Raw genomic sequence first — 27,980 nt, forward strand, 5'->3', positions numbered from 1 at the left:
AATTTTTAAATTTGATTAAAACAAAAGCTCAAGACAAAATAATTTTTCAAAAGTATTTATCTTGGATCAAGTAATTTTGTTCGGTAAAAATAACAATTTTAGAGATGAGGTGAAAAATAGCTTATAAAAAATTAATATTCATCTAAAAACAATATTTATCAATCGTATTTTCTAAAAAGACTATTGTATTTATTATTAATCTGGTTAATATTTTTTTTTCAGTAACGCGTTTATAATTAATTATTAATTTTTCAGTTGAGCCTTTTCATCTTAAAAAATCGAGATACGTGGTTGCGTTAGACAACCCTCGATATGAACAAAATACAGCCATAGTTGAATGAATTTTTACAAGAATATTAATTTTTGGAGGTTTATATAAAGAAAAATGTCCAAAAATAAGAAAACTCGTGAATTTTCGGAGGTGTATGAAATTTAGTTTTTTTTTTGAGACCTTCAGTTTGTAAATCTTGAATATTTGATCAATCAAATCCATTAGCAGACTAGAACCATTAATTTCTTACAGAGCAGGTTCACAACCCACATAAAAAAAAATCAATTCCCATTAGTATAAACTAGACTATTCTATTTGAATAATATTCTAGAGTAAAATGATGGATCTAACACAGTGAATTAGTTGAAAGACATTATATAGAGCTATATGGAAAAAAATGAATTAATAATAAATTATTTGTATAAAGCGACCGGCAGATCAAAATTAACATCGTACATTACTGTGGATATAGAAGAATATTACTCAATACTACAGCGGCTTGTTACCATCCAGGTAAAGCAGCCGATTGAAGAAAACCGGTCCTATATGCCCAGTGTAGCATATGAAATATGAAAAATATATAAATAAAAATAAAAATATGATGTAGCAGCGAAAGAGCGACAAAGAATATAGAAGTAGACTGAATTGTAGCTTACAAAATAGAGCTTCATTCTTATCAATGTATAGCCGAATTGAACATAATAATAATCTATTATTCAGTACTGGTGGCTAAAGATAGTCCCCGCTAAAGATAGGTAGAGACACCTTGCTTGGTTGTATTACTATTACAGGCCAATATACCGAGTAAAGCTGCGTGTTGTCTCACCGTATTTCTTGTGCTCTAATACGTCGGCGCTGCTTTCGTGTCATGTTATTATTTGTTCTTAAATAGATAGATTATATTTATAAAAAGCCTCTATCGCTTCCAGTACTTATTTAACGCCTGCTATTTTATTTAAAAACTACCCCGTTTTTTTATTTTTTGGTTATTCATTATTTTTCTAGTTATTAAGTGTACGGTGGTAACTATTGGAATCATTTATCAGCTATTGATTTTTTTTTTAATTTAATTTTTTATTGATCCTTCGATAGCTTCCTACCGAATTCTCTTTGACGATAACGACAGTTATTATTTATGATAAGAAATAACATTAATTCCTTGCGTGGGAGGTTGATGCGTGACACACATATTGACCAATCATGACCGACGTTTTTTACCCCTGACTATTCGAGCTCAAAGTGAAAATTTAATGTTTCATTTCCTTTTAGGAATTTTTTGAAATTGTTTTGTAATTGATGAGTAATTTTTAAGTCTAATGTCAAGATTTTATGATAAAATATGTTGAAATTAGTTGACAAAGCTTCAAATTTTTGGTAAAGTTTAACTTAATTAAAAAATAAAAATTTTCAATGAAAAAAATTATTTTAAAAAAGTTATTAACAATTGAAATTATTTTTTTACCATATGGTAAAATAAAAAAAAATTTTTTTTTGCTTAAAAATTGTTTATTCTATTATAATAGATACTTGTAATGATTTAATAAATAATAAAAGAAGAAAAAATGAATAATGAAAGAATCATTTAAAGGTCACGTGTAACATAATTCCAAAAGTGCGAGGGAGTAATGTTGTTATTAAAAAAAGTTAAAACTTTAGGTTTTAACATGATTCAATTGCGTAATATTTTAATGTCATAGTAATGTTAGCAGACGCTATTGTAACCGGTGTACATCCATCAGAGAGTTTATTTAATTAACTTTAATAAATTTGTATAAATCAATTTGCGTAATTGCGAGGTAGCGCTTGTCATTCAACTTTGAACTTATTAGTTAATATTATCAGTTTTCACGAGTTTATTCAATTATTTACGTCGTAATTTTTTTTTTTAATGAAACAAAAGTCGATCTTTATTTTTTTTTAACTTTTAATAGAATAATTTATTGAAGGCTGGCAATGGCCTGGTCGGCTCGGTGCTCGTTTTTCGAAAGAGTGGGACCCGGGTTCGATCCCAGCACGCACCAATATTTTTCAGTGATTATAATTAAAAAATATGTGCGTTGCGTTACGTTGTCAGCCTCTGGAAGTGGCAGAGATAGCCGGGCGGCACACGTCTGACTTTGGGCGATCACACATTTAAGCAACAACTTGAATGGGTGACCACTTTAGTCAGCGTTGGCTAGCGCGAGGGATCTCTGCACACTTGGAGAGGGGCCTAATGCTCCAGTGGTCGATAAAGAAGAGTTTCTTATCAATCACTGTAGACTTAGCCCAGCTCTGACTGTACTATCATGGGTTTTCTCTGTGGTTTCCCCATGATTCTGTTTCAACAGCCTGAGAAGATGAGGTTCAGGGTGAATACGGTACAGAAAGCACAAGTCGGGCCACAGCCGTAATATAGTGGAGAGATAAAGTGGAGAGATTGTTGATGCCCTAAAAAGAGTGGGGATTATCAGCCTTGTAAAAACCAGATAACGGTATACAAGTAAAACCCAAAGAATAGAATAATTTATTGAAGTAAAATTAATTATTTTTTTTTTTAAATAAAAATAAAATTTTTTTAGTAATAATTTTATATAAATTAAATATGAAGAAAATTTATACAGAAATAAAATCGTGTAACAAAATTTTAATTTCCATGTTTAAATTTAGATAAAAATCAAAATATTCATTTATATTACTCGAGTTTTTTAAATTCAACTTAATAATAAGTAAATTAGTCTCGCCCTTACTTTTTGAGCTCAGGAATAAAAAAAATGATTGAATTAGTCAGAGGCAAAAAACATTTAAAAATTACCTTAACCCTTGGACAAAAAAAATCAATAGCAGTCTAACTAATTTAGTACTAAAGAAACAAGATAATATAAATAGACAGTACTTATATTTATACGACTGAGTCGTCTCATCTATATTTTAACGACAAAGTATTATCTACATATTTATTTTTAGCGTTTAATTTATGAACAAAACATCGACAGTCGACTATTGTTTAATTATTATTTTTTCTATGTTGATTATTAATTATGACAATTTAAACTAAATAATGGACACGCACCATTGAAATAATAACATAAAAAAAAGAAGTATTGAATTTGTCCTTTTATAATAAATGAATTTATAATTTATTACTAAGCAAACAAGACTAAGATACATAAGACTTAGTTAATAAACGAAACTAGTTTGTACAACAAATATAAGTTAGTTTAATTAATAATTAAAAATGAACAAAGTTCTATTGACGATACGAGTAGCTATTAAACAATTTAAGAGCCTATTTTTGTTATTAAACACTTAAACACTTTATTTTATTTATCGCATTAAGAGCAAAGTTACTTTAATAAATTAATTGAGTTAAGCTCAAAACAAGTGTTTTATAGAGTCTAGTGGTAGTTTATTGCTCGACTCACTTGGAATTTTTGATACCAGCTTTAGTGGTCTGAGAACCCTGAAGGAACGAAGCATACGCAGGTCGACGTCCACATTTGTTTCAGCGAACACGGTCATCGACCTAATCCAAGCATCATTCTAAAATTCTATTCCCTCACGTAATAACCGTATTTTTATTTTATTTTTTTTATCTGCGAGGAGACGAAGGAGAGACAGGAGCCCCGGATAGTTTGGACATTTTGATTGAGTGGTTTTGTGAGATTTCTTATGGCTATTTGTTCAACTTGGGATAGTTTTGGGCTTATCTCTTAGTTTACTTTTTAAATCGGGATAAAAGGTTACCTTATTTTAGATAAACATATTTTTAGATCATAAACATTTTATAGCTTCTTTTTTTTATTTTAAATTTGAATAAAATGAGACGTAACTTTTGTGAAAATTTTTAAGAATAAATTTAAGTTTGGAATTTATTTTAAGAACGAAAAATTAAAAATTTTCTTTATATGTTTTTGAAATAAAATTTTGAAATTTTTTGGATTTTTCACGTAAAAAATTTAAAATTTCGACAATTTCATTACAATAAAAATTTTTGAGCATTAAATTTTTGGTTAAATAAATCTAATAAATTTCAACTATCTAAAATTAAAAATTATCATTTTTTTTTATTTTATAAAAAAAATTCCATTTTTAAACTATGAAAAAAATAAAATAATGAAAATTATTACTTAAAAAAAAATATTATCTCATTTTACTTAAAAATTATAAACAATTATTATGTTTACGATCTAATAATTTCCTTAAATAATTAATAATTAATAATTTAATTAAAATTTTAATTGATTAAAATAAAATGAGCTTTTTAAATCAGACGGAGTATTTATTTACTTATACCACTTGATTCCTCAGACTGTAGGAAGTAAATTTAATTTCAATAATTAAAAAATCAGAGAAAAAAAAGTTATTTACTGAGAAATTGTAATCAATCATTAATTAATTGATTTTAAAAATGAAAAAGATTTTTTTTTAATAACATTCTTTTAAAAGAAAATAAAAAAAATCTTTTCTCTGATCGGTGATTCGAAAGAGTAAGTAAAAAAAAAAATGAAAAGGCAATGAACTCACCCAGTGACGACGACAAAAAAATCCATGATGTTCCAGATGTTCCTGAGATAAGAGCCGCGGTGCAGAACAAACCCCAGGGCCAGGATCTTGAGACTCGCTTCGACACAGAAAATTCCGAGGAAGTATATCTCCGTCGACTCGAGCTTCTGGGCCAGGATGGTCTTGTCGTGCTTGGGCAGATGTTCCTCGAGGGCGAGCACCACGCAGTTGGCGATGATGGTTAGAAGGACGGCGTACTCGAAGGGCGGCCACTCGATTATGAAACGGGTGTGCTTACGTATGCAGTTGTCCTCCGAAAGGATAAACAACGACGAGGGTCCCTTAGAACCCGCGCCAGCCGCCCCTCCCCCTTGATCCCGGCCTGCCGGCATGACCACCAGACCAGGTGACTGAAAACAATCATTAATTTTTTTTTTTATTAAATAATGACTTTTGTTAAATTGCACTGTACTTTCTTAAATATTGACGTTTTTAACGATATAAGCTCGTTTCGATGTTACACTCATCAAGAGCTTTCATTTGAGTACCCACATGCATTTTTGATATATTTTTCATATATACATATATATAATATATATAAATATATAAAATATATGAAAAATTGATGTGGGTACTTAAATGAAAGGTCTTGATGAGTGTAATATCGAAATGAGCTTATATCTTTAAAAATGTCAATAGTTCACAAGATTCAAGGTCGTTTTTAATTTTGTTAAATTGCACTGTACTTTCTTAAATATTGACTTTTTTAAAGATATAAGCTCATCCTGATGTTACACTCATTAAGAGTTTTCATTTGAGTACCCACATGCATTTTTGATATATTTTTCATATATACATATATATAATATATATAAATATATAAAATATATGAAAAATTGATGTGGGTACTCAAATGAAAGGTCTTGATGAATATAACATCATAATGAGCTTATATCTTTAAAAATGTCAATAGTTCACGAGATATAAGGTCATTTATTAATTATGAATCTAGAGATAACGCATTTTCGAATGCAACCTAAATATTTATCATCATAAATTGACTATTGGTGAGAATGATATGAAACCTTGAAAAGGTACAAATTCAAGTCAAAACTTTTCCAATGATACCAAATTTAACCATAAAAATTTTTTCTCGGATATTATTATTATCATTATTTTTATTATATAACTGTTAATCTATAGTTTGATTATGCATTATAACTATCAATAACAAAATTATTATTGTTATGATTATGAAACTATAGAATACATATTTGCTCGGAGAAGTTTACGTGATACACAGGAAAGTTTTGGTCGAAGCGACAATAGATTTAGTGCAATAATGACCTGGTAGTTGGCTCGAGTTACCTTGGAACGAGATCACATTCAGTAAAAGTTTATCACTGTTCTCAGACAAGAGCATTTCAAAAGCATTTTACTAAAGTGAGAAATTAAAGGAACTATAGATTCTGAAATTACCTTCGATATTGTATTTAAACTATAATTAATAATTAACGCAAGTTTATTCAAAAAACTTTATTCATTTTTAATTAATTTATTAACGATGTAAATTAAATTCTAGATTCTAGACGCTAGATTATGGAGCGGCAGAATAAACTGCGATAGGTACTAAGTAATAGTGAAAATTATAATTTATTTAGTGGCTGATGCTTCAAATGATCAAAGTTATGTAAACCAGTAACTTTTTCCACGGATAAATTCGCGGATGTTAAATTTCCGCTTTGACTTTCTGTTAACTCATTCGATGGGCTTCAACCTTTCCAGCTTCCCTCCAGCTAAATTGTTGCGTTTTTTATCTCTATAAATGAATCCTCGGATGAACTTTTACGCTAGGTAGGTGACTGAGAATTTTAACTTTTAAACTAGTTTGACTTTTTTCTGTTTATGAGGTTGAGAAAATTAATAAATTATTGTTGTTGTTTTATAATTAATAGAAATATTTTTCAGTTTAATCCAGCTGATAAAAATTATAATAATAATTATTAAAGTCTTAAATTGTCTTTTCATTTTTTAGAACCCTTTTTTTTACAAATTAAAAATTTTTTTTAAATTCATTAGAAATAAAATTTTCGATAAAAAAAAATTTAATTATATTCAAAATATTATTTAGATAATTTATATTGAATTTTTTAATTAAAAAAAATTTTTTTTCACAATAATAATTTATTTTTATAATTAATAAAATTATTCGATTATATTTAATTTTTGTATTTTAACTTTATAAGCCGCGGTAATGATATAGCAATCTCGTGAGTAAATATTTACAATAATAATTTAATATTTAAATATTGTTATGTAAATATTACACATTGAATTTCTTATACAATAGATGTTATTGGCGGGTTGTTAAGAGATTAATTAAAAAAAATAACAAAAGTGAAAATAAATAGAGATAAAAACAATGAGATATTTGAAATAAAACAGAGCTAAAATGAACAGAAATTCAAAGTTTATAAAGTTACATGTTAAGCGGATATTTGAATATGCATTTTGTTACATATTGATTCACTTTGACTTTGTGAAGCCTGGATTGACTATCAATGTTTATAAAAACGATACAAGCTACTCGACAGTACACCAAACTCGATTTTATCGATTTATAAAATAGATATTTCATTTTAATGAATAAAAGTCCTCTTTACTTCAATTATTTATCGACAAATTTTGAATATCGAAATAATAAAAAGTTCGTCGAGGAAATAAAGTTTTTTTAAATCTAGATAATTACTCTTTGAGTATACAATATACGTGATCCCAATTTTGAAATATAATTTCAACGAACGATAACAAAGGATATTAATTTATCACCGAGATTATCATTGATATGTGGAGGTATTTTTAGATTTAGTAGTTAGGGATTTATGATTGTATAGATTATTATTGCCACACGTACTATTTATATCGAATAACTCTGAGTAGCAATTGAATTCAATTGCGCTAATAACTACATATTTATAGATCAGCTATATTTATAAACCAATCCACTTTTATTTGAGAATTTTCATTTTGGTCCAATGATATTATTGTGATTAACACGTAATTAACAGTTGTCATTTTTTATTAATTTTTAACTGACTTTTTTATTTAAAGTTAACAATAAAGAGATTGTTTTTTTTTTTTTTTATTTAAATTTTTTAATAAAGAATATAATTAAAATAATTTAAGTATAAAATAAAGACAAAACTTCAATTGATAAAAATAATATTCAGAATTTATTTTAAACAATTATCAACGTCTATTTTTTTATTAGTTCGCAATAGTTTAATTTATAAAAATAATACTTGTAATTTTTTTGAACAATCACATAATTTTTGTTATTGAAATTTCAATTTGTTAATTAGTAAAATTTTTTGAAAAAAAAAAAAATAAATATTTAAAAATTTTGATTTTTATACTTTTTATGGAAAAAAATACTTAATAGATGATTTAGAATTTAAATATTAATCTTACCTCCCCTCCAAAGCTAGCCCAGTCACCGAGACCACTCAGTCCGGCCGACCTCTGCTGCCTTCTCCTGTACTGACTCGCGTATCCAGGGTCCCTTTGTGCCGCCTCTTGCGCTGCTGCCAACCTGAAGCATCAACCAAAAACATCTATAATGCCATCGTTCAGAGTTAAATGCCTACAAAAAGCTACTTCATCTCCAGCCTCCGTCTCAAGGGATCAAAAATAAAAAATAAAGAACAGAAAGTAAACGAAAATCGAGGACATCCAGACATTGTTGTTTTGTTGTTGGTAATACAACCAGTACCGGTGTGACGACCTAGAATCGGTGAAAAAGTATGCTCAGATACACTCCCATTCAGATTATACAGAACGAGATTGCATCGATGCATCCAGACTTTCTACTGCTCAATGTTTGTTATTTTACTTTAAGAATTAATCTTTTTAAAAGTTCTTATTTCAATAGAATCTTGTTATGATAAATTGAAATATTTTTCTTTACAATTTTAAAAAATTGATGACACAATTAAAGATTTATAATGATAAAACTCTTTAATAAATTCGTCAACCTAAATTTTGATGACTTAGAATCCTAAATCATGAGCCAGTTTTTCGTTCATGTATTAACAATGATAATTAAATTTTAATTATTGATTGAAAAATTGGCCCTAACAATAAACAAGACAGTAGTAATAAAAAGAAAGAGCAATAAACTGTAAAAAATGAGATAAATATTAAAGTTAGATCGAAAATTTAAGAGAAAATAAAAAAATAAATTATTGCACGCCTCATAATTCATGACTTCTGAAGGCTAAGCAATTTTGTGCTCTTAAAATACTTCTATCACAACTATATTGCACTTATAGGATAATATGAGTCAAAATAAATCAAGAACATACTCTAAATAATTATTTTATGAGGCATAACTTATATTTATTTAGATTTTTTAATAAAAATTTTTTACTTAAGAAATAAAACAATAACTAAACATGTAAAAATTATATAAATTTATAATAACAAACAATATTTAATACAATTAAGCAAAATTCGCGAGGAATTGTAAACGTATTATACATTTAATTACAATCCTGCAGTTGCAAGAACTGATGTACAAATTTAAATATGTCAATAAATATCTTTAATAATAATTATTATTATTTTATGTTGCTATTTTGAGAAAAATATTTCAATTTTTGGTCCGTATTTTTTTTTTTTTTTTTTTTTTTTTATTAGCTTCAGAATCACATCAATTTTGTATTGCAGATGGCTGTATAATTAAATACGATATAATTTAATGATATGAGAATGCCGCGAAATATTTGATTACAAAATCAAAGCACAATTTTATAAATCCCCGTTTATTTTAAAAGTCGGTAATACGTCTTATTATTTTCTTAAAAATTAAATAAGCGTTAGGAGGTGTGTACTTTTGGATTTTCCAAATTTCCCTTCATCTATTTCTGAAAACTCCAATCATTTTCACTTCACTTAAGGTTTATATACTGATTGCTCATTGCTGATGATTATGTCGGCAGTTTACCTACTAGCTCTCAAGACTAAGATTCAGACTGGACTCTTTTTATTATTTTTATTATTAATTGCTTGTCGCTTACTCGGCAGTGGCCTCGAGTAATTCATACCCGATAATTTGGGTTATTTTTAACCAATAGAGCACCCTTTTGTTTCACCCACAGCTCGCAGCTCACAACTCACAGCATAGCGTGAGCGCAACGGTCCTTTGTTAAATAAATTGGTTGTACAGCCGCGACGATTACGCGACCCGCTACGACGTTTAATATTCTAAGTGCTTTTCGTTCTCCGGTAACCGATCACGATGAGCTAACTTTTTAAATAAATTTATTTGCTCGAGAATCTTTCCTATTAAATATAATAGACATGTCATTTTTATTTTTAGGCTTTTACTTTTAACTGCCCCGGTTTAATTGTTTTACCAACTAATGCTACTGAAATTTTATTAAACTTTTAAATATGTTTGCTTCTGCATTCTAGATACTACCTACGTAATTATTTTAAATTAGCCGAGGAAATTGTACCATTGGGACATTGATCTGAATGACCTCTTTTAAATATTCAAGAGATTAATTTTTTTACCCGTACACTAAATCATTCATTAGATAGAGAACAAAAAACTACCCCGTAATTGAACTAATCATTTTTTTTTTATAAAAATAGATTACAAATTGTCTATTAACTATCTAATTAATTGTTGGGTTCAAGTTTTCATTTTTTTAATTACTTATAATGTTAATTTTTTAATTTTTTAATTATTTTTTTAGTGAAAATTAAACATTATATTCATTAAAGTAATATTAAATAAAAATAATGATCAAAACACCAAATAACAGAATTTTAAAATTGAAATTAAAAATTTGGGATTAATTTCGTTTAAATAATTAAAATTTTTCAGATAATTATGCAAAAAAAATATGTAAATATTATTTTTTAAAAATATAAATCAAGTGAAAAAATTGAAGAAAGATAATTGAACCTTCAATTATAATTTAGCAAGTCTTAAAAATTCAATCTGAAGCATTAAAAAAATACAAACTCACTCACTCTAGTAATGAGAATAAGTAACACAGGACTATCCAGTTTACAGAGACAAAAAGTTTGTCGGAATTTCCGCGCTTTGATGGTAATTAGGTAATTACTGTTGTAATGAAGTCAGTAGTTGCTGTATTATCAAATTGTTAATGTAACACAATTGCAGTTGTACTTACAGTATTTATTATGTTAAATAACGGAATGAAATTATTAAAAAATTCTGTGGAAGTTAATGCTCTAATATCCCGATCACAATAAGCCAAAACTTCGAAACTATCAATAAATAATTGATCCTATCCTTTCGTCGATAAAACTTATCTAACACGTTAGTCTTATACTATTATTTCCCGCGTCGCATAGCCTCGGGCCTCAGGGGGATGCAAATTCTGTCGTAAAGTGCTCTCGCGTGATTCTATCCAGGAAAATTTTAACTTCGAACACAATCCCATACTCATATAATATACATAAGCGGGCCAATTACTTTACTTTCTAACAGTATACTCAAAATAAGTCGCTGTTATTTACTTAATTTAATAGCAATTTTTACCAAAATATCTTTATATATTATGTAAATTATCCTTTATGACTCATGAGACTCAAAAAATATTGACTTGATTAAAGAAAACAATTTAAAAACTAAGAATATTATTTTGAAAAGTTTAATTGTTTTAAATTAAGGCTAAAAATTCTTGAATATTATAAAATTTATAGTACTTGATTTTCCACGTTTCTATTTTTTTATATCAGCTTGACGACTTTAGAATGTCTGACTAAGTAAATATATATGGACAGCTCTATTTAAATTAAATAAAAACTATTTCGATCAATTTGATTAATTTCTTTGACAACAAAATTCTTGATAATTATCAAAAATATATCTTTTATCAATAAAATTTTCACAATTAATTTTTTTCAGCGTAAGATATTTACAACTGTAAAGATCTAATTCATGAGAATTCGCAGTAATTCGCAGAAATTCAGACACACAGGCACAAAGATCTAATTCATGAGTTTGAAAAATATTTTCATTATATAAAGCTGCTAATATTTAAAATACATTCTGAGTATATTTTTTATATATTCGACATTTATATTTATCATACAAAAAAATATATTTTGCGTATATTTTTCTTATATCAGAAATATATTTTTTATATAACAAAAAACGGCCAAAAGTACTGTAATTAGAATATATTTGAAATATACGTGAAATATATTTTTATATATTTCACGTAAGGTAAAAGCCCCAATATATGATCATGTACCAGTATATGATCATATATTGGGGCTTTTACCTTATATAATAAAGATATTTTATTTATATTCAAAATATAAAATGACATATATTTTTAATATATCCAAAATATATATTATTTCCATGGGGATGATATCAAACACTCCACGATTTCTTAATAATAAAAGGAGTTTTTTCATATATCATAATTATAATTACGCAAATAAAGATACTGAGACAAATATTAAAGAATAATAAATTTTAATTAACAGTTTTCACCCTCCGGCGATTAAGATAAAACCATAAATAGATATATAAATCTAGATGCTGGTGGTGTCTCTTATTATTATCGTCTTTTCCAGTTTTAAATTTAAAAAGATTTAAAGGGATTGTGGTAAGTCTGCTGGAAATCCTGTGGTTTTCTCCGCAGTGTCCGCAACCGGCTAGCCTTCCAACAGTTTCCTTGACAAGATTTGCTCCTTTCATATTTCATATTTCATCTTTTTTATTATACATGATAAATGATAATATTATATTGAGCCCCGAGGATGACATCGACTCCCATTTCCCGAATATCCTATTTATAAAGTATTTAAAAGTCACAACCGTTAAATAAATTCACAGAAAATTAACCGAAATCACAAAACCCGAATTTAGCTTGTCGATTCGGATAGTTTTTTTAACCAAGGTAAGAGACGTTCGATGACCCATAAGGAAAGGTTTCCAGGTCACTGAGCACTAATCGATCGAACCTGTACTTTTTTTTAACATCGTGAGATTGACAATCGCTGGATTTTTATACGTGGAAATTTTTTTTAATATTTTTTGCACTAAAAATTTATAGTTTTTTTGTATTTAAAAATTTAAGAAAAAAATATGTCGAGTTATAAATTTTGATAGTGTTTATGAGAACAAACAATATGTTTAAATTTCATGGAAATTTATTTACTAAATTAAATGTAAACATACGTAAATTGTGAAATAGTAGAAAAGAAGACAAACAGACAAAAGCATTGTCCATTCCGACTTTATTTGAATAATAATGATAATGATAATGGTACAATAATATGTGAGTTTCATTGTCGGCACATCAAAATCCACTGCAAACTATAAGTTACATATCAACGGCAAAGTAACTCGAGTATGAAAGGTAAAGTGTATCAGCAATTTAAGTTTTTAAACTCTCTTTATATTATGTGAATGTTTTTTTTTTGTGTTAGAGTTTAATTATTCTTCTTTTGTGACATAGAGGTATCATTTTATATTTTTTTTAACGGCTACCTTGAATGTATTCATTGTAAAAAATAAATCATACATTTTGCAGTAACTTTGGTTATTGTTTGTATTATGATTAACTTTTTGTAAACAATTAAATTTTTTTTAATTCATAAAAAATAGAATTAAAAAAAAATTTTTTTTAGTCGAAATTATAAAAATTGTCATTTTCTGATGAAAAAAATTTTTTTAATATTTCTAATGAACAACAATTATATTTTTTTTAATTTATAAAAAATAGAATTAAAAAAAAATTTTTTTTTAGTCATAATTCTAAAAATTGTCATTTTCTGATGAAACAAAATTTTTTAATATTTTTAATGAACTTTACAAAAAAATTTAAATTATAAATGTTAAAAGTATAAAAGTGAAATTCTAAAAAATTCTTAAGCTTTTAATAAAAAAGTATTTTTATAATGATGAAATCAACGAGCAAAATACCATAAACCGTAACTTTATTAAATAACTGTAAAATGAAGATAAATAAAAAAAAAAAAAAAAGCAGACAGTCTAATAATATGATTGGAATATTATTTATTTGAAAATGGTTGTAGTTGAGTCCCCTGGGTATATTATCTGAAGTCTCTCAACGAGACGGTCTCTTTTATTTTCTTACCTCCCAGCTCACTCGTTATGAGATTTTCAAAGGATAATAATAATTATAATTTATAATCTGGAAGTCTTTTACTCAGAGCATCTCAAAAGGCATAGTCGTAAAAAAGTTTATATAAAATACTGTATTACGTGACTAATTGTAAGGACCGATATTTTCTTACTTACACTTATACTTAACTACATCATTCCGTCATTAATCTTTGAGCTGTTATTACTTCATACTTTATACTTTTTATTAATACTAATGATAATGAATCTCCAGTCTCAATTCATCTTAACTTGCTAAATTAATCACCGTGTCCATAAATAAATAAATAAATAAATAAATGAATAATTATTTATCATATAATAAATGTGTTGAGCGAGTGTGGTGACAGATTGTGCAGTACGTGAATGTTGTACTAAATTATTATATAAGTTGTCATAGATAAATATTTTATTCATATCTATACTTATGCCTAGGATACTTGGGCGTTACATATTTAGTCATATGTGCAGACTGAGTACTCTAACAGCCCGTCAACGCGCGGATGTTACACAGAATTGCAATTATTGTTGTTATTGTTATAACTATAATAGTTAGGTAAAATACCCGAGGTATTCGCGTAATTTTGACTATGTTTAATTTAATGTCACTGTCATTAGTTATATAATGTGTTGTGTGGTTTATGTTTCACTCGGTTTCGACATGCCTCTGTAAATTACCTGATAATGTTTAGATATTTATACTCTGCAAGAAAAAACTGTCTAAAATTTGACATGCATAATATAGTAATTATTTTGAATTTTAGCTTTTTTTTAGGCTGAAATTTTAATTATTTTTGTTTATGTGCAAAAAAAAATACAAGAATAATTTTGAATTGTTTACCAAAAAGCAAATTTAATTTTTGAAACATTTTGAACTCCAAAATTTTTATCAAATTAATTTTTTAAAAGTTGGAGCAGTTTTTATTTATCTAAACAATTATTTTTAAAATTTTATTTCACATTTGACTTTAAATAAAATTGCTAAAGTATATGGATAATTAAATTATGTATTTTAAATAATTTACCCTGTCAGTCGCTTCATAAAATACATGTCGTTAAAAAGCAATATTCCCACTTTATTGTCTCGATAAAAATTTCGAAGTATGTAGTAAATCTAACACACGTGAATTTAACTCAAACGAGAAGAATTTTTAAGGGAAAATTAATTCTGTTTTTTGTTTTTTTTTTTTTTTTTTTTTAATAAGATGTTTTTGATTGAAACATTTTAAGTAATAAAATAAAGTAAAATAATTTTTCAATAAATACTTATTTATTTTTCGATTTAAGCATAAAATATTAAAGACTCAGTTAATAAATTAATAATTAAATTAAAATACTTTTTAGGTTAATTTAAAAATAAATTATTCATCGATAAAAAAGTTATTTTTTTTCAATTATAATTTTTTAATAATATTAATTTAAAATTAAAGACCAAAATGTTCTTGGTTCGAGTTGATTATTTTTTTCTGTTTTTTTCAGAAAAAAATTGTAGGTATATGCATGTTTGATGTGCGCGGGGGATGATTTGGTGTGTCGTGGATATAAAAGTCGTAACAGAGGAACAAACGAGAAATAGGGAATATATTGGAATACGCGTTTGCGTAATTAATAGTCGAGCTGTTCCGGCGTAATTAATTAATTCATCGTCGGCATCGGTCAAGGTCCAACGGACCGGAATCAAGTCATGAGGACCACACTCGATTTCAGCGTACGATCCGAGCATTAAATTCAGAATGAGTTATTGTCTTTTTGTTCATCTATGTCCTGTCCGTCTCATGCTGACGCTTTGTCCATCAAATTACTAAATATTACGGCCTATTTGTTTAATTTGTCATATTAATAGCCATCAACAATTTTTTAAAAATATCTTTTGAATTAATTTTAGGAAAAATCGAATCTATTTTTTCAAACTAATTTTACTTAAAAGGATTTATGAAATTTGAAATTAGAAAAAACTTTCCAGAGAAAATTTATTTCTTAAAGTTACATCGATTATTTAAATTTAAATTTAAACTCCAACGGTAATTGTAATCGATTTCAATAATTAGTATGACAAATACAAATGCTAGAACTTTGCAATCGTTTACTTATAATCGATCGCTCATACTCGTACTAGTTAATGATGATGATAATTGATAATCATTTTAATTATTTTCCCTACGCGTGTAATAATTATTTTTTTTTACCGTTTTAATTTTTTTCTTCTTAATTGACTCAATTATTACTTATAATAAAATACTTGAATAAATAAATGAAGTATAAATAAAGGAAGTAAAATAGCGAGAAAAATAACTTTGAATAAAATCTAAATAAAAATAAAAATAAAATAAACTGAGAATAAAATTGATACTCTGGTCCCGAGGGATTTCGTTACTGCGGCGACCCCCATCTTTTTTTTTCATTCAACTGGCTCGTTAACTTTCACCCGAGAGATTCGCATCAGATTAGAGATATCAGTCGATAATATCATATCACTTGGATGTTTTAACAAGAAATTTCATTAGTTTGTTAATTCTATTAACTAGAATTTTACTATTTTTTTATCAATTAAAAAAAATATTAGTTTTGTGGATCGTTAGGAGAGTCGAGCTATTAAAATTGAAAAAGTTTAATTTCATTAAAATAAATAGAATTTCATCTGACAAGCATTTGGCAACTCCGCATGTCTGTTATACTTGTCCACACGACGCCAGTTACTAAAAAGCTTTTTGGCTTGGACATCACAACCATATTTCTATAAATTAATAGACATTTCATTGTAGCATTCATGACTTATTTGTTTTATAATTTTTGCTTGCATTTAAGAGATAAATTCAGGAGAAAAGCGCAAAAAAGGGTTCTTATAGAGATATGCTAAGTTTTTTAAAAATTTATATGTTACAATTTTTTTTTTAATTATCTTCAAAGTGATAAAATTTTGAATTGTCGAAAAAATTGTAAAAAAAGTGAAAAAAAAAAAAATTATCATGAAATTTTTTATTCGGAAATCAACAAAATATTGATCCAAAAGTATAAAATTGACAAAAAAAAACTTTTTAAAGAGTTGGATTTTTTTTTAGCGCAAAATAATGTTAAAATACATTTTTTGAACATTTTAGAAGATTTTATTAAAAGGAAAAAATTTTTTAGGAAGATTAAAATTTTTTTAACCATGTTAAAAAAATTTTAGAGCAGAAAAAATTTTTTTCTTTCTCTAAATAGTGATAAAAAAAAGTTAAAATATATTTTTGAAAATTTTTAATGAAAAAAATTTTTTTCCCTTCTCTCGACATTCTAAAAATAAATTATTAAAAAAATTAAATTAATAATTAATAATAATAATAAATTACGTGAAAAAAAGTAATTACCGTAGTAAAGACGATTCATAATAGTGATTCTGAAAGTTTACACGCGTATCATCGACAAAATATAAATCCACGACTCACCCGGCGACCACATGACGTCACGACGACGCGACCGCCGCCATTTTGGTCTGTGACGTCAGTATAACGACAACTACGACGACAACGGATGGCACCGGTTACCCCGTCGTATGAGGTAAGGGTTGTCGGCTGTTGGAGGAATAAAGAGAGGAAAGTTTGTGAGAAGGACAGGAAATACGCGACAGCACGACGGCGACGCAGCGGCTTCGACTTTGAGTTAAGCACCGCTGTACTCTGTACTATAACTACTACTACTACTACTACTAGACTAAGTTATACATGCACATATTCATAGAAAAGACTGTTATGTAGACTATACGAAGCTAAACCGGACCACCGGTTAGGTCTCACCTTGCAGTAAGTGCGCACGTGTACAGAGACCGTGTTTTCCCGCAGATCGGGGATTCTAGTCGAGCTTGCGCACCCCGTATTGTGTTTTATATTGTATTGTCTTTCTGCATCCACCCAATTTCTTGCTTTAATTTGCTACGTTATTTTAAAATTACAAGACTTTTGTAGTGTCTAAGACTGAAATTTTTATATTTTGATATGACGGAATGGAATTATTTAGTCATTTATATCACGTTAATTTTTTTTGTGAATCAAAACTTGCAGCTCAATAAAAAAAATCAAAAAATTTTATTTTTTTTACCAAAAATTTTTTAATTAAGAAAAATATTTTTTTTAACTTAAAAAAATTATTAATTAAAAATAGTCAAAAATTATTTTAAATAAATTTTATTTCCATAAAAATTTTTACAAATTTATTTTAATAAATTCTATTAAAGTTCTATTGAACTTTGATTATAAAATAAATGATATTTATAACTAAGAAAAATTATAAGTCAAGTAAATAATTCTATTGATATTAAATGCCTAAAGTACGCCCCCGCGTGACCTTTTTGGTTGGTCTATAAATTAGTAAAATAAAACGTAACTGCAGGTATTATAGACGGCGACGATATAACACGCGTGTATGAGTTTTTAATAAACTAGTGTGTGTATTTTTGTGGAACGCAGAGACATTTATTTTTAAGATAAATATTGATGAAATGTAAACACTGTCCATCCCGCTATTTACTGCGTACTTGCTCAGCTATACTACATACGCTCTAATATTTCGTGTAATTATTCTTTTTATTTTTTCTACTATACCATGTATTCAGAAAGCTCTATGCCTCCGGCAATTGCGTGCATCATACCAATACACGTTGACCATACGTCTTATTACTGTTACGGATTATTTATTTACTCGTATCGTTATGATATTTGCTCAGGAAACAGTACATTACGAGACCTTGTGTGTACTAATGTAATTTAATTCCTAATGTCAATCTTGTAATGGAGTTATAATTAAGACGATAAAAAGGTGGGCTTAATGTGGAAAGTTATGAATTAATTTAGAAAAATTACTGTTATTTTTATTTGCAGAACAAATTCATATCAGATTATTTAATAATGGCAATTAAAAATCTGAATGACTGGACGAATAAAGTACTTTTGGCTTAATTGCCCGGTCGGTATTTTAAAAAACTTAGTCTTGAGTAGTTAAGAAGATTCTAAGAGATAAAAATAAATATTATAGAAAGGATCAAATGTCTGCAGAATAAAAGGTAAAAATGAAATAAAATAAAATTCTGTAGAGATTTTTAAAAATAAGGGATATAAGAGATAGAATTAATTCCAAGGGCATCTTAATAGGCTTTATCAAGTGTACGAAAGAGGTCAGGAAGGTCAGCTCTTATTATTATATTGAGAATCTGTACGCGTTTGATAAGGCTCTCACTATTTCCTAGTTTAATTAATTAATTTTTCAAACTAAAATAGCATTTTATATAAAATAAAAATTTATAATAATTTTATATTATTTTATTGTTTAATCGTTATAATTATGATTGAAATTATTTTATGTCGAGCTGTCTTTACCAGTTATTTTGTTACGCAACAATACAAAGCTTATTGAAGGTACAGCGCGTGTTATTTCGTCATAATATAATGAGGATTTTTTTAGATTTAAAAAAATTTTTAAGTAATTAATAAATACATTCTACAATTATTAAACAATTAAACAAAATTTTGGTAAAAAAAAAGCGAAATTAAAATTTTATTTTGCACAATATTGTGATAAAAATACGAATGATTATTTATATTGTATGAAAATTAGTAAATACAAATATTTATTTACGGAAGATATTTTTTTTTAATATAGAAGTAATAAATATCTGTTTTATTTTTGTATTATTGTATAAATATTTGCTATTTGATCGGAATATTGTACAAAATGTTTGCACGAGTTTTCTGTTTAATAATAATAATCAAAATAATAATAACAATTTCTGAGTTCAGTAAAAAATTTTGAAAATTTTTCCAGAAAAGACAAACATGTTTTAAAGAGTAATTTTACTAATAGTCAGTTGAGATTTAAATAAAATTGCTTGAGAAATTAAATCTTAAGTTTTATACAAGAATAAAAAAAAATAAAAATATTAATTGTAAAAAAAATAAAGCTTTACTTGACGAAAGTAACGTCAGAACAGATTCTTGATTGAAACTGCGTAACATTGAAATATAAAAGTGATTGATGGGCTATCATTATCAGTTTAACCGACGACATTGAATATTGTACAAAAGCTCTAAACTCCTGACCAGGCAATCTCTTGTTATATTGCGTCCTTTCTCGCTCGGAATCTCTAGATCTTTCACTCTATCAGGTACCTGCTCTATCCTGGCATAGAACTACTCCCAGCAGCTTCAAGATGCGCATTGTTCTCCTTTCTATTGTCGACGATTCGATATCAATTTTACCCTGATAAATTTACCCAGTCACGACAGCATCAGCATCATGAGAACTTCAAAGCCTACTAGCTGAATCAGTCCCATCAGATTTAACTAATTTAGTTTATTTCTTAACCCTTTTGTTGATGAACTCATACTTCCGCTTGACTGTTTAATCGGTTTAAATAAATTTAACCTTATTGTCTATGATTATTTGTCGTTTTTGTTTTTATCTTTCGGCTATGTATCAAATAAATATAGATTTTAACTTTTCTTTAGCGACAAAAAGTACCTTTTTTATATCTACTGTAAATAACTTTAGTGTTTTGTTGTAAATTTATCATTTTAATGGGGCAAAATTAGCTCAGAAAATTTTAAACTAATTCTTAAAACTCTCAGATACAAAAAAAAACTGATTAAATTTATTTTTTTAATTAATTATAATAAAACTTTAGCGAGTCAGATAACCATTACATTATGCGTCGTGGAATACTCCAGTAGTTTGAAAAGTTAAAAAATGAAATAAAAAAAGTTATGTGTAAGTTGTAATTAAATTTCAGAAATTTCATTTTAATTTGTTTTGGGTTTTAAAGTTTTAAAAAACATGTTCATCATTCCGTTGAAATGGACCGAATAAAAATAAATACTGTAATTATTAAACTATTGGATTATTAATCTGTTGTAAAGTTCATGACACAAAAAAATAAATTAATTGTCGTACATTTACCGGTTTAAAATAATTAAAATTTGTGGGAAAATAAATAGATAATATATCAAGGGTATAAATGAATACACTGAAAAAAAAAATGAACTTGATTCAAGAGAAAAATTCTTGAACCAAGAATATAATTTTGAAGAGGGTAATTGTCTTGAATCAAGACAAAAAATTCTTGAATCAAGTATAATTTCCTTAAATCAAGAATTTTTCTACTCAAGTCAAGAATATTGAGTTCTTCAAAATTATATACTTGATTCAAGAACATTTTTTTTTCTGTGTAGATATATCATGTATGTGAGTTATAAGAACTGAGTAATTAAAACTCACATACTTAACTTCCACTGCATACCGTATTGATAACCACTAAATGGTATGACTTTGATGTAATAATAACTCACGTAGGCAAATCGAAACTTAATCTCTTGATAGCTTGGAAAGACAAACAATTGGTGGGATGGTTTATTGATAAGACTAATAGCCGGCACCTACGAGTTACTAGTTGCGAGGATTCTCAGGACGATGATCTGGCTGAGTATAGCGTTTAATGAAGATAAAAAGTGAAAGCATCAATGAGTTACTAGCAGGCTCCTCGGCTGGGTTAAATAATCCACCTACGTACTATTTTACAAGACAATATTATCTCATCCCTCGTCCCACTTCTCTGCTCGGAATTTTTTTTTCTGCTATAAAATCTCTTCCTGCGTCACTTCAGCTCCAGTACTATAAATTGATACGACAAAATAAGTCTTAAGAGTTCTATAATATTTTTATTTATTCGCATAAAAAAGCTCGCGACTGTTTTGTAAAAAAAAAATTAATTTTTTTTTTTGTAAAATAAAATATTCGGAATCGATAAAAGGAGGATTTAAAAGTTGTAACGACGTTAACTTTTAGATTTAAATGTGAAAGATGACGAGTGTGACATGGGTGAAGAGATAAAGCACATTTATTATAAGTTTGGGGAATAAATATAGAAATATGTAGTGGCCACGAGCGGCTGACGTCATTGGAGCGGGTGCTTGCAGAGCGTGAGAGTACTCGATGGTAATGCTGGAATTTCGGAATCTGGATCGATGTGAGCTGCGAAAGAACGAGTATTAGCTCCTAGGTAGGAGCGACCGAGAGACCGGATACAATGTTGCCAGAGAGAGATGCATGGAATACCGACACACAGCTACTTCAAGTGTCACGACTTGCGCCGTCACACTTTACGCGAACCGCTAAGTTTAAAGTCATCTTTTATTAGCTTTATTTGGCTTCCCTATTTATATTACGTATTATATTCCAGAAGACGCTAATATGTGTTGATATAATATCGATATATAACCGATTGAAACGCTATTGAATCAGAAACGATGAGTCATCGACATTGCGCCAATTCGAGAGTGTGTCTGACGTACTTTAGCCACATACTACTGTATCAACTCTGCTAAATCTCATGTGGGTTATTGACAAAGCCGCATACTAGATATATTACACTCGATTACACTTGCTTGCACCTTGCGAATACTTGATTATTGTCTGCTCTGTGGGTAATTATTATGTTTTGATATTATTATTGTTATTTTATATCATTAGTTTGATGCAAAGATTATTTGAGTTTCTAATCGAAGATTTGTTCTATTTCCGCTTTATATTGAGATTCTTGGCTTAAGTTTGAACGATCCGGAAAAATTGATTTTTTTTTTTGTAGAAAATTGAATTTCCTACAAAAAAAGGTATGATTTTTTTGTATTTTGAATTAGCAATTAGTTTTTCAAAACTGTGGACTTAAATTAAAAGTTAAAATTCTGGAAATAGGAAGAGAGATACGAAAAAAATTAGTAAGAACTTTATTTGTAAGAAATTAAATTTCTTATTATTTTTTTTTCATCTTTAATACTATATTCATAAACTGAATTTAAAAAAAAATCAATGGGATATGATAAAGTTTGAGGAAGTTGTAATTAATAAAATTATTCTTCGTAGTTTGTAATTGTTTTTAAGTCCAAGTTACTGTAAATTTATTTTAAATTCAAGTTAATTTAATGATTCAAATTGTTAGTGACAATGAGTAAATTTAAAGATTCATTAATATTCGTCTATTTAACCGAAAAATAGTTACATTGAAAAATTTAATATTTTCTTTGGTGAAAGTTTGCCTGATATTTTGTTTTAATAATTAACAAGAATTATTTTAAAAATTTATAGTCTTACTAATTGGAATTCTGAGTTGAACAAAATTCATTAAAAATAATTGGTTTCTTCTATTTTTAATGTTTTATATAGTTACTAATAGTTTTTTTGTGATTTTTGTCTGACGAAATCATGATTTAATTGTAGTTAATAACTTTAATAAGTCAATCGATGTGTATAGTTTTAATAATGCAATTAAATTAAAAAAATTAATTATAATATCAATTAAAGCCTTCCTAATCCTTTAATTTAGTATTATTTTTTATTAATAATTTATTAATGATATATTTTAGCAACAATATTTAAACAAGTGAATTTAAATGTTCTAATTATAATAAAATAATTTCTTAATAAAATTAAAAATCGACGCTAATAAAAAAAATAAATTTCAAAAACTATAACAATATTATAATATTAATAATAATCATATGAGTATAATACTGATAAAATATATTATACTGTGTTGTTGAGCGAGATAAGTGGGCGTAAAATGATAGTCCTTGATTCTAGGATTCACACTGCAATTGGAAGACTTTAAGAACCATGAATCATATCCTTTGCCAAGAATATTGCGTGACGTACGTACTTGGAATCTTTAAATATGTCACCTTGATATATGAATAAAGTTTTCTTTAAATAACAATAATAATAATATTAACTGCGTGAATGATAACGTTATAATAAAAATAAGGTGACAATTGATATAAATATAAATAATAATAAAATAAAGGTGTTGACGGGGATGATAATTAATGAAATTCAAGTGAGTGAATGTCTGAATGTAGTGAACTAACAAAATCAACGACTTATAGTTAAACACCTTGACAAAAGGTCTTACAATTGTCTATTGGAATGCAGATTAAGCACTGCGGGACAAGTCTCGTGTCATACAATGGGCTCCAAGTTTACTATACTATATAACGAACAACACAACTTCCGCATACAAGATGACAAGCTCAAGCTTTTGACCTAACGCCGTTTGATGATATTTTCCTCGACAATTAAAGCTCATTCTAATTCGAATTTTTTATTTTCTATTCTCTATTTTGTCTTGTCATTTTCAATTTTTAAAACTGTCCAAATTTTTTTTGAAAATCAAAATTCAAAACTGTAAAAAATCCGTCTATTTTTATAAAAATATGTTGCGATATAATAGAACAAAAATAAACAGGGCAAGTATAAAATAAAAATAAAAAATATGGTAAATAAAATCGATTGGCGTCCGCGTGCCGAGTGTACTGCCCTGTACTGGTTGGTGTATTAATTAATGATGAAAAGACTCTGCTCGCCGAAGGTTTTTTCTCTTATTCGGTTTAAAAATACCTACGCTTGCTACCGACTGGTGACAGACACACAAATATATCTCTGGTATTTTATTATGTATATATCTATAACAGATATTAAAGTACGCAAGATAAAAGCGACATAAAGTCACGGGTTGAGAGCTTCATATTTTATTTTACTTTCTATCCTTAAGATATACGATATGTATATCTAAAGGCTAGCCACACCTAGTTAAAGACAATGTCGGTGTCGTCAAACGGTAACTTATTACTTATTACCTTCCGAGGAATAAATCCTTGAACTATACCGTTTTACTTCACAGCCACTTCAATTGCTACAGGTCACTAAGTTTTTAAGTAGACAGTTTCGGAGAATTACTTATTGGTTGTTTTATATAACAGGACTTTTTATTATACCGACTTTTCGTTACACTGATAGGAGGATTTATTTGTATTAAAAAATATTTGTTAACAGTTAACAAATCATTTATTAGAGACCACTTTTTAGTAATAAACAAATATTTCTTAGTATTTAAAATTATTTGTTTGGATTTAATAAATCTGATACTCATTTATTAAATATTAACAAATCTTTTTAAGTACACTGATAGAAGGATTTGCTTATAGTTAAAAATATTTTTTAATATTTAACAAATCATTTATTAGAGACCACTTTTTAGTCCTTAACAAATATTTCTTAATATTTAAAAAGATTTACTAATATTTAATAAATGAATATCAGATTTATTAAATACAAACAAATCATTTTAAATACTAAGAAATATTTGTTTAATACTACACAGAAAAAAAATGTTCTTGAATCAAGTATATATTTTTGAAGAGCTCAATATTCCTGGTTTGAGTAGAAAAATTCTTGATTTAAGAAAATTTTTCTTGATTTAAGGCAATTTTACTTAATTCAAGAATTTTTCGTCTTGATTCAAGACAATTATCCTCTTCAAAATTATATTCTTGGTTCAAGAATTTTTCTCTTGAATCAAGTTAATTTTTTTTTCTGTGTAAAAAGTGGTCTCTAATAAATTATTTGTTAAATATTAACAAATATTTTTAACTATAAACAAATTCTTCTAATACCAATGTACAATATTTTACCCGAAATTTCTCTAACTTAAATGGCAATTATTTTTATTTAATTTTATTCTTTCAAGGTACAAAATAAAAAAAAAATATCAGAATAATCTTGGATTGTTTACCAAAAATCTGAAACATTTTGAACTAAAAATTTTTATAAAATTAATTTTTTAAAAGTTGAATCACTTTTTATTTATCTAAACAATTATTTTAAAAATTTTATTTCATACTTGATTTTAAATAAAATTGCAAGAGTATATGGATAATTAAATTATGTATTTTAGATAATTTACATGTCATGAAAAAAACGTGAATTTAATTTAAACAAAAAGAATTTTTAATGGAAAATTAATTTTTTTTTTTATAATTTTTAATAAGGATGTTTTCGATTGGAAAATTATTTTAATTGTTGATAGTGTAGATATTATTATAATTTGGAGTAAAAATTATTCTGTAACATGTTGGGACTTCTTTACAGAGCTATAAAATAAATAAATGAGTGGTTTTTTTAATTTTTCCACTTTCATTATTAAGAAAATAATCAAACATTTAAAAAAAATTCTTAACAAGACATCGGAGTAATAAAAAGACATTTTTTTAATAACTCAGAAGCTTTCATGGAGATTGAGTACGTTATATATAACAAAAATTATTTATTTATGCAAGAGTAAATTATCAAAGACGGGTTAGTTGATTAAGTTAATAATTATCTGAGAAACAATCAATGAAGATAATAAAGACGGACTAAATCGAGAAGAAACGGGGATAACACAAGGGACCGAGATCGATAAGCCGTCAAAGTATTTTTACCCCAGCTACAGCGTATCTCGAAGGCGTTCCTTCCTCCGCGTTCCCTCTACTCTAACCCGAGCTACTGCCAACTTCAAGACTAACCTAATTTCGGTGGAAAGAAGGAAAATAAATAAACTATTAATTATTTTAAAGATTCTAAGAAAAAAGCTTCTGTTAGAAATCCGATCAACTTGCGTATTATATTTTTGCCGGCTGACTTAAATGTGATTGCACTACTTAGAGAAGGTAGAAAATTATTATTGTTGTTATGTATTAATTTAACTGTCAATTTTATTAGTTGTTTATTATTTTAATAATTTCATATGTCCGTATAGTAATAGTAATGATCAGTAATAGTAGCGCGAGTCTATTTATACGTCGATATCTAAATTATTGATGACTAATCAACTGCAGGAAACGCTTGACCTACATATTTTGCGTTAACTGAATTAATCATTAAAACTAATATTCATTAAGTCGACACAATTGCGTAGAAAATTTTATTATTTTATAATGAACCTTTTTTTTTACTTTCTTTGCCGAGGGCTACATTTTTATAATTAAAAAATTTATTACGATTCTAAATTTATCCGAATTATTATTATTATCTTTATCATTAATAATTCAATTTTAAAATATTAAAAATTATTTTAAAAATTTTGTTTATTCTTTAGGTATAAAATGTAAAGACTACACTGATAGAAGGATTTGTTTATAGTTAAAAATATTTGTTAATATTTAACATTTAACATTTATTAGAGACAACTTTTTAGTCCTTAATAAATATTTCTTAGTATTTAAAAAGATTTATTAATATTTAATAAATGAATATCAGATTCATTAAATACAAACAAATCATTTTAAATACTAAGAAATATTTGTTAAATACTAAAGAGTGGTCTCTAATAAATGATTTATTAATTATTAAAAAATATTTTTTGGTACAAATAAATCCTTCTATCAGTGTAAGGAAGGTTTAAGAGGCTGGTTAGACGCTGATAAAATAATATTATTAATTTAATTGGTATAAATAAATATTTTGTAAAGAGAAAACTAATTTCATTAATGGTTTAAAAATCTTTTTTGAACCAATATTATATTAATGATTTATATAATAATACAAAAAATTTTTTAATCCATCATTTTCAATCTTTATTATTTATTTTATACTTTTTTAGAAGAAAATATTTATCTATTTAATTTATCAATTTTTGTTATCTATTCAAATTTTCACTTTCATTAATATGATGTCTACAAAATTAACAGATACATAAAAAGAGACCATAAAGTTTTGTAAAAACTGCATATGTTAATAAAAAAATAAATTAATTTTTTACTTAATAAATTTGAACCTAAGCCGAAACTTTTTCCTTTTTAAATTAATGACTTTTCTTAAATAAAAATTTATAATAAATTAATTTTCAGCTTCATAAAAAACTTCGGGGTTACCGGGTCCATATAACCCTCGGCTGCGAAGGTTTAATTTAGTAATAAGTGTCACTTTACTTAAAAAAAAAAAAAAAAATAAGACAATAATGTAAGTAAAATTCAAGCCCATAAACTTTTATTCCCGCTACTTGATAGCGCGATCTAAAACTTCCAAGCTCATTAAATTTTTTAACACCCCATTATGTTTAAAGGGCTTCTGAGTAAGTATAAACTCCGGTGACTGTCATAAAAGTGATATGAATGATTCTCAACTTGTTTAATATATAAATATAATCACTTAAAATTAAAATAAAAAAACGGTTGGCTGTACTTCAGAAATGGATTCCGGAGATCGATC

The 27,980-nt window shown here is 26.9% G+C and overlaps 1 protein-coding gene across 32 annotated transcripts in view; it reads right to left on the bottom strand.

Annotated features, from left to right (window-relative positions):
• LOC123272474 (voltage-dependent calcium channel type A subunit alpha-1) overlaps positions 1 to 27,980 on the bottom strand; it is a 134,442-nt gene that overhangs the window by 43,021 nt on the left and 63,441 nt on the right. For 28 of the 32 annotated variants that reach the window (XM_044739284.1, XM_044739289.1, XM_044739294.1 and 25 more), the window contains 2 exons: positions 8,228 to 8,348; positions 4,778 to 5,166 (listed from right to left, as the gene is read on the bottom strand). In XM_044739284.1, the coding sequence (XP_044595219.1) occupies positions 4,778 to 5,166; positions 8,228 to 8,348 (510 nt within the window). Of the gene's footprint in view, positions 1 to 3,675; positions 3,777 to 4,777; positions 5,167 to 8,227; positions 8,349 to 27,980 lie in introns of all 32 variants that reach the window. The other 4 variants (XM_044739297.1, XM_044739270.1, XM_044739298.1 and 1 more) reach the window with 1 other exon arrangement.

The sequence above is a fragment of the Cotesia glomerata genome, linkage group LG10 (assembly GCF_020080835.1).
Source record: "Cotesia glomerata isolate CgM1 linkage group LG10, MPM_Cglom_v2.3, whole genome shotgun sequence".
Classification (NCBI taxonomy): domain Eukaryota; kingdom Metazoa; phylum Arthropoda; class Insecta; order Hymenoptera; family Braconidae; genus Cotesia; species Cotesia glomerata.